The 9,563-nt window shown below is 32.3% G+C and overlaps 1 protein-coding gene across 2 annotated transcripts in view; it reads right to left on the minus strand.

Moving 5' to 3' along the window:
- Positions 1-7,197: 7,197 nt before the first annotated feature.
- N (neurogenic locus Notch protein) overlaps positions 7,198-9,563 on the minus strand; it is a 297,648-nt gene continuing 295,282 nt past the window's right edge. For both annotated transcript variants that reach the window (XM_018510747.1, XM_018510748.1), the window contains one exon: positions 7,198-8,530. In XM_018510747.1, coding sequence (XP_018366249.1) covers positions 7,449-8,530 — 1,082 coding nt within the window. In that variant the 3' untranslated portion in view covers positions 7,198-7,448. The remainder of the gene's footprint in view (positions 8,531-9,563) is intronic.

The following is a 9,563-nucleotide window of genomic DNA, read 5'->3' on the forward strand; positions in this document are numbered from 1 at the left end:
GTTAAATAATTGAATATAATCACTATTATGTTTTTTAATTTTGTTTTCTAATAAACGAATATTTACTTCGTCAAATGCAAAGCAAAGTAAAATATCAATAATTTCAATAAAATTAATTACAAAATTCCAGACTTCATCATCAGATGGAACTAAGTTTCCAACCATAAGAAGAAAATACAAAATGAATGTCATCATCTCTGTAGCTGACATTTTTAAATGCTTTTTTTCTAAATGTGGTGATGTGATTTCACCTGAGATATTTTCTATTTCTTTTGGTCCATATTCAAAATTTCGTTTTCTTGAATTCAAAATTTTTATATCAAAATATTTCATTTTCATTGTAAAATAAGTAATTGCATGACATAAATTGTAGTGGCAAACTCCCTCAAAGATATCATGCATGATGTCCACATAATAGCTTTCAGTCACATGAAATGATGGAATATCATTTAGTAAAGAATTATTTTTAATTCCAGTGCGTTGTGAATTATTTACTTTTAAATTGTACTTAAAATTGTATTTAAAACGGTCTTGAATATAAGCTCTGACTATGAATACCCGTCTAAGATATAGATGAGTTGTATGCGTACGAATTCAAGAAATAAAACAAATCATATAATAAAGCATCGTGTAATATTCATCGGAGAATATTAAAAGGTGACGAGTAGATTATTTTACTATTTTGTAATATGCGTTAACGTTAATATTTCGACAGACGGTTGACGCCCGACCTTGGGGAGGGGATGGCACGGAGTGACACGGAGCGGCGCGTCATAATTATGCGTATAATTACCGCGCAGTCATTCCCTTATCGCTCTTACAGGCAGGTAGCCGTATCGCGTGCGGCTTTTTTTCACATTACTTTTTGAAATCTTTTTCGCGAAGCATGTCTAATATAATACGAAACGTTGTACTTTATAAATAATTAATCATACCAGTAATCGTATTATGTGAATATTTATAAAATACAACGTATTATACCTAGCCCTTTTTGCGATTATTATATGTTTCAAAAAGAAATGTGAAGAAGAGCGGCACGTGACACGGTTATATACTTGCCTGTACGAACAGTATCACACAAGTCATAAAAAAGCAATGTTAATACGAATATTCTCACGCAAATAACACAATTCCTGCTTTTACAATTAATATAGTTTAATAATTTAATTAATTTTTTGTGTACACGTTTACGATCCGTTTAAAAATTAACCGTAACTTTGAAAATAATTATCGGTAATAAAAGAAACATTTATCTTTTTTATTAATCACTAGCTTATTTCACTGACTCTAATCATATCTTACAGACATCATCTATGTATAAATAAAAGATTCAGCCCTTTTATCTGCTCTGACTTTATTTCGCAATGATAACGAATTGCAGACGTGTGTTTGATATTCGTTTCTAAATGTTAACCGATCGCACAGTAATTGGGTAGTAACATAGATAATAGCTATATATTATATTTTTCAGATTATCTTCCCTCTCACGGGTACGACCTTGATGTGGTGGGAGGACTCAGTACCCAGAGGAAATTTACACGAAAAGAACGGTTTTTCTCAAGTATCCAAAAATTTTCGGATATATCTGAATATATATCCAGATAAATTTTTAGATATTGAATAAAATGGTTCTCTCCGTGTAAAAATCCAGTGGGGAAGCTAACATACCCTCGTCGCCGATTTATTTGAAAGTGAACGAATCGCAGCCGGTTCGTCGCGTCGCGCGTTTCGCGAGTGCCTTTCAAGTTATCGGATTCAAGTTATAGTCCGCGCGCGATTATAGTTTATTATTCGCGAGTGTGCTACGCGAGTAATCATATTCTGAGAGGAAGAGGAGGTCTGGGAGAGACATCAGGCACCGGTGGAGCAACCTTGCGGTAAATATTATTTTTTATTTGTGTAAAATTAACCTTTTTTTGCTTGTTTTTAAATTATTTTATTTGACAATAATTTAAAAATGATTATTTTTTAATCGTTGTTAAATAAAATGATTTCAATAATTATATATTCTATAAAATAATTATATATTCTCTAAAGTAATTTTCAATTTCAATAATTATATATATTCTCTAAAATAATTATGTATGTATTCTCTAAAGATCTTAGTAAAAATAAATGTATAAAATTTTATAGTGATTTTTAAGTATATAATTTCTTTTATTTAAATTAGATAAAAGGAGAGTTACACACACACACACACACCTATAAAATTTAGATAAAGAAAGAGTATCGCTATGTTAACATTTTGAAAGATTCAAAAGATTCTACTTTTGCTAGATACTTTCGGTAGGCGCGAAGCATCGAGACAAAAATGTCCGCTCTCACAGGGAGTGCATCTCAGTGGATTTCGTAATACCGATCGCGAGATGCCTGAGGTCGGGTCGATTCGCACTCTGACTTGCGGCTAACCATATGTAAGCAGCTGTAATGCACAGCGCCGGGCGATTTCGTCACCGATGTCGAGCATAATTATTTGAGAAAATATATATAATTAATTTAAAGAATATATAATTGTTTTATATTTTTTTTAATTAAACAATGGGTACAAAATTCGATACTTACAAAAATTGTATTTCCAAAATTGCGTGATTATTTTTCAGCAAACTGCATGCGTTCATATAGCAATTGTTTTCTTAAGTAATGATTATTTCTTTTCTCTGTTTTCATTTGAATTTTACCTTCTTTGTTACAGAATCATCGTAGCGACGTTGCAGATATAACTCCACTGCGTTGCGCATCTGGTCGGTGAGTAACGAATCAACATTTTTATTGGGATAACGGATGTATGATAATTTTATTGGAATATTATGTACATACCTGAATACATGTATGCATGGATTTATTAACAATATACGGACACATATATGTATAACGTTGCATACATCCGTTTTCTTAAATTGAACAGATTATAACTGATTGATATCGTGTTGTTATTCGGATAGATTTAGTTATGTATGTCTGATTCTCTAGCGAATCTTATAGATCCGAATTTCTAAAGATTAGCGTTAGAAAATAGAGAAATTTTAGTAAGCCAAACTTGAAGGAAAAATTAAGCGGGATAATGTGACAAAGTGTCTTATAAACTTATAACAATAGCATTGATTCCTTTATTCGCACAATTGTAAACTGTTAGAAATGTAACCACAAACTTCTTTTACATGTAAATGAAGCTCGTGGTTATGAATGAAATTGAAAGTAATCAATGATTTAGCTGAAAAATAAGTTACAGTAGTTATTTAAATGTAATGAACGTATACATTAAATTTATGAAATTTAATGTACTTTTAATAAAATTTTATGTAAAGTACATTAAATTTCATAAATTTCCATGAAAAATATATTAAATTTTATGTACATGTACACAAATATACTTTTTAGTTATAAATACAATAAATTCAATGTAATGTCATGAAATTAAATTCAAATTGTGTAACTTGAAAATCAATGAAATTTAAGAACATTTCTAACATTGTACGCTATAACATGTTGCTTAGAACATACACTGTTAAATTTTATGGGATCAAATTAACTCAATGTGAGTCATCACAGTGCTCCTATTCAATAATATAATTATTTTTTACTAAAACAATGGTTATATTTGATACTATACGGGATCAATTTAACAGTATATAGTGTCAAATTTAATTATCATTTCAGTAAAAAATAACGATATATTTAGTAGGAGCAGTGGCGACTTACATTGAGTTAATTTGATCCTATAAAACTTAACAGTGTACGTATAATAAATCTAAATGATTGATACGCCGTATATACAGAATCATACAAAATGCAAATATTACTAAATAAATTTTTTCAAAATTATTCGGAAATATGATATAGTATCATTATTATTGTACTATTTCAGAAAATTATGTATTATTGACGTATTATTATTATAATATATTTAATTATAAAAGAACTTTTTTTGGAATAAAAGATACAGTACGAAGCTCCTAACAATAAGACGCCAAAAAAAGAACAACTTTATTATGGATGTTAGATTATCTTTATTATTACATTTGTGTTTAAAAGACATAACTTATTTATAAAAATATGGGAAGTGGGGTAGAATATAATAGGACCGAACAAATCCTTAGTTTGCTTATAGAATAGTTAATACTAATAAAACTCAGTACTTTTTACAAGTTACACGGAATAACAAAATCTAGTAATAATCGGTCTGTTATCTACCCTATTGTAAATAATTGTAAATTATTATAGCATAATACTTATATAAGAGTTATATCGCATTTTTAACACAGAATGCTGGTGTATCAGAGAGCAGTTGTTGTTAAATTTTGAACACATGGTAAAATCGCTTTTGCTTGCTTAATAATTTATATTATATATAATAACTACGTATTGCTAATTTTTTTTTAACAAATGAATCGAGATTGCAGATCTTTATTCAATACTATTTGAATTTCGTTATCCTTTTAAAAATTGTACTTTTAGTTGCACTTTTGTGCGATTGATTATTTCACTTGTGAATATTATAAGAGAATATGTATATGTATGCATATGTGTGTGTATATGTGTAGATATACAAGTACACGCATACATATATACATATATATGTATGTAAGTATTTTGTATGTACAATATATGGATTTGTATATAGTTTTGTATAGTTTTCTTAAAATACTTATTTCTCTATACAGAAAATATTCTTTTTGTCTTTCTTCTCATTTTTATTACTTAACAAAATCTAAATACATAATTTTGATGATATGCAAGGCAGTTCTAAAGATATGTAATTTGTTATAAAAGTGATACAAGTAAAAAAGTATTATCTCTCTCTGGAAGATGTATGTTCATAAAGCAAGCACTGAAATTGCATTGGATTCATAATATGCTCAATGATTAAAGAAAAGCTCCGTTACACCGTTGTATGTAATCCAAAATTGCATCAAGGATCGCGTTCATACAGCAATCCTTAGTGCAACAGCAAACTGCATACGACATATAAAATATGTTTATATGATAATAATATAATGGAGACATGATTATTTTATGCAGTACGTCTTATGGAAGTATAGCAATATAGCTAAACTTATACGCATAGTGTATAAAAAAATATGTAAAAACAGTTTGTACAAAAATTCAGGAAAGAAAAGATAATTATATAAAAGTACTTAAACAGTAAAAGATGAGCGGATAGAAAAGATGAAGGAGTATTTACATTTACATTTCATCTTTCGACATAAAGTTAAAACAGAACCATTCTCGAATTTCACAGATCATATCGATAATACCAGTAATCTTCTTCGTGTAACATACGAAAACATGTATCACTGGCAATATATTGCAAAAGCGCTCGCACTTTCTTCATCCCGCAACAATAGTTAATTCTCTTCTCTCTCTCTCTCTCTCTCGCTCACACACATGCACGCATACACATTTCCTCTTTTTATCTATCTATATTTATTTCTATCTTGCAACAATGTTCATGATGCGTTGTGATTACTCATTACGCGTATCGTCCGTATGTACCGTAAGTGTACGATTACATTAAAAATGCTGTTTTGGCTTTGGCAGAAAAGAGATCAGAGAACCGTCCTACTGCTCCGCGCCGAATACTTAATTTAAGGCGATCAATATACCTAAACATTAATATTAATGATTACGCTAGCTTGTTTAATAAATGATTTTTTGAGGGATTTAATAACGTAAGTTGAAAGAGTTGAAAAGGAGGAAAGGAAGAATAAGGAAAAAAAGTTGGCGCGCCATACGCAATGGAATGTCTATGTATGGAACGATGCTCCGCAAGCTGTAAAAGACAAGTTCTCTGAAACTCCCGTCAACCGTACAGATTATAAACGTTGTCTTTCCGCCTTACATTACGTTACATTACATTACATTACATTACAATACATTACATTACAATACATTACATTTAATTACATTACATTACATGTTGCCAGTACAAGCTGACATTTCAATTATATTAACTAGTAATAAACGTTTAATCTATTTAGAGGCCATTTGGAAACGCTGCGTTTCTTCCAATATAATTTAACAATAGATCCATCCGTAGAACTTGCGTGTCTTATACTCTACGGAATTCGAAGGCACAATTCATGACTTATTTTCCGTAACTTCGTATTATGATTGCATTTAGTGAAAATTGTTTAGCAGTTATCGCATCGTTTACGAAAACGATTAACTGAAAAATACAACAAGGAAAAAGAAAAATGAGGGAATTCATATGCAATTGAATTAAATAGTGTACTGCACATTAATTACATGCTATATGTAGTTGTCTCCGTGGAATAACAGACACAGCAACGCGAATGATAAATCTATTGTAGTATGTACAATTATTATAGAGTAGTAAGGTCTCGTTCCCTTACTTATTATTGTCCATCAGAGGTCTTCACATTGGCAAGTCGAAGGCACCGTTTATTCATTGAGCTGTGTATGACGCCGCGACAATAAAATTCGATAGATATCAAAAATATACTACAAATACATATATTAATATATGATTAGTCAAATTCTCTGTACGTAATTCATTATATAATTCTGCTATAAACATTTGGAAGGCCATTATCAACTACTTTTTATAAGTTGTGCGATTCTTGTAACTTTCCTAAACATTACCGTCATATTAGAGAGGCACGATCGGTTTTGTAATTTGAGTAAGTTTAAAGCTAACGCCAGACTGTACGGGATTCGTGATTCGTCTTTTATGCTTCATAATAGATTCAGAGGTATTTATTGTTTGCAAATATTAAACTTACATATTATTAACAATTTATTGCTCGTAATAGTAGCTCTATACACGAACTAACATGAATTGACAATTCGTAATGGTTTGTGTACTTTAATTTGCAAATAATTATTCGGCATGTGTGAAAAACGACGACAAATCTGTCTCTATTCATCAGTTTAACGGAACTGCGAAACTCGAATCACGAATAGCGTATAGTTTAGCGTTAATTTTATAACATTTCTGATTATGAAACTCTTTCACTTATACACACAATATACATATATATTCGTTCGTATATATTCATATGTATCAGTGTTAAATAAAATGTATTGACCTGATTAATAAATATAATCAATAATTAAAAATGGATTTATATTTAGTAATATAAATAATGCATAAAAAATAACAAATGTATAACTGCAAAACTCTTTTGTTATTCATTCTCAACACTGATATCTATTAATATATAATAATCGCGGCGAGAATGCATTTTTTACCGTAGTAGCTCTTCCGATATACACACACATACACAAAAATAAACAAAAGAAAAATAAAAATACCTTCTTGCCACTGATCCATTACGGAAGAGCTCTTCGTTGTTAACGTTTTTCTTCGTCCTTTTCGACGTCTAGACGCTTAAATTCGACGAGCTAATCACAGTTCATATAACTTTCTACTTTATTTTCTTTTCATGACTTATTTGCATGAGGAAGAAAATATCATACTATCGGCCTCATATGTAGATCGCTTCAGAACCTTTGTTGCTTTGGTGAGCGCCGCCGGCACCGTAGGCGTTCGTAGGCGAGGCCATGCAATCCGACCAGTCGCTGTTCGATCGGGGCGAGCTCGAAGACCAATGACCAGGGCTATCCGGCGATGGCGTCGGAAAACTCTCGGGCGCTTGCATGAGATGCTGTGGCGTAACATCGGGTCCGGAATGATGGGACGGCGGCGTCAAGTACTGATAGTATTGTTGCGTTTGTTGTTGCTGCTGTTGCTGCTGCTGTTGCTGCTGTTGCGTGCTCTGCTGCGGCTGCGGCTGTTGTTGCTGCTGCTGCTGCTGCTGTTGGATCTGTTGCTGCGTTTGTTGCATTTGCTGTTGTTGTTGTTGCTGTTGGCTCGAGGAATACGGTAAATTCTCGAAGTCAAAGCCCACTGGTGGCATGCTGCCATGTTTCTGATGCGTCGCCTGCCGCATGGCAGCGATATGAGTTGGCGAAGTGGGCAACGACGGTCTATTTTTCGCCGGCGACGGCGAACCCATGTAGCTTGCTTGCGGGGAAAGAGTCATGTTGGACTGCACCGAGTGCGGTGGCGATTGATTACTATACGGCGGCGACAATGTGTTTACCATGCCTTGTTGCTGCCGCTGATGCGGCGCTAAGAGTTGGTCGTGAAATGGCAGCCCGTAGTTGCTGGTGAAGGTATCTAAGCCGAGTTGTTGCAAACCTTGCATCGATTGGCTTTTGATGCAATCCTCATACGGTGGCGGCTGTTTCGCTGTCGCAGTGTGAGCCACCAAGGGTAAGGCGTTACTGTAAAGGCTCGCGCTATCATACGGGCTAGTCGGTAAATTGCCATCGGCACCTTCTGCTCCCTGTGGAATCTCTTGGTTTGGGGGTTGAGCACCGCGCGGTTTAGCGGGCGGTTTCTTCACCGATGGTTTTCGCCTTACCATCACTACCGCGCCGCCCTCTGACTCTGGACTGTTTGGGTTTCCCGTACCTGCTTTTGGCCGCTTCTTTGACTTGGTTTGCTTCGGCGCCGAGCCGATTACTGTGGGATGCGTGATTAATTGTGGATGATTTGCAGATCCTGCAAAAGAAATAATTATGTTACATAATAATATCAAAAATGTTTTATTACTAACATATTCCGTGTCGGGCTAATTTTAAATTAATTGACTATTACGCCACGCATGTCATTGGTGACTTTGATGACCCCCACGGTATTTTTGTTTTCGTTTATTATATTTGTTAAGAAACATGTATTTCGTAATGGTTAAAAAAATTACAAAAATTATTATAAAGAAGAAAGCTTAATGCACAAATAACAAACATATCATATGTTATAATGTATCCACGTATGATATAAAAAATAATCAAAGAATTGGAAAGAGTAAGGAGAGAGAGAGAGAGAGAGAGAGAACACTATACTGTTAGAAATGTTCTTAAATTTCATTAACTTTTAAGTTACATAATTGAATTTAATTTGAATTTAATTTCATGACATTACATTAAATTTAATGTATTTGTAACTAAAAAGAACATTTATGTATATGTACATAAAATTTTATTAAAAGTACATTAAATTTCATAAATTTAATGTACACGTTCATTACATTTAAGTAACTACTGTAACTTAATTTTCAGTTAAATCATTCATTACTTTTAATTTCGTACATAACCACCAGCTTCATTTACATGTAAAGGATGCTCGTGATTATATACATTTTTAACAGTGGAGGAGTCGGGCGCAGAAGACGTCGCGCAAATAATACACTTATAAAGAGTGAAACTTCTTTATTCACTAAACGCGCTTACATGTTTCGACTCATTTTTGAGCCTTCCTCAGAGCAAACACACTACATATATAAAGTAAAAGTTATCCTGTCATGGTGAGCTCCCCTACATTGAGAATTTCAATGCCAGAATTAAATAAAAAGAAAGAAAAGAAAATGAAAAAGAAGGGAAATATTAAAAATGTCAAATTAAAGAATATAGAAACTAATTTATCAAAAAATTATTAAATATTATTAAAGTTTTTTGATAAATTAGTTTCTATATTCTTTAATTTGACATTTTTAATATTTCCCTTCTTTTTCATTTTCTTTTCTTTCTTTTTATTT

Source organism: Trachymyrmex cornetzi, unplaced genomic scaffold (genome assembly GCF_001594075.2).
Source record: "Trachymyrmex cornetzi isolate Tcor2-1 unplaced genomic scaffold, Tcor1.1 scaffold35, whole genome shotgun sequence".
In the NCBI taxonomy this organism is placed as follows: domain Eukaryota; kingdom Metazoa; phylum Arthropoda; class Insecta; order Hymenoptera; family Formicidae; genus Trachymyrmex; species Trachymyrmex cornetzi.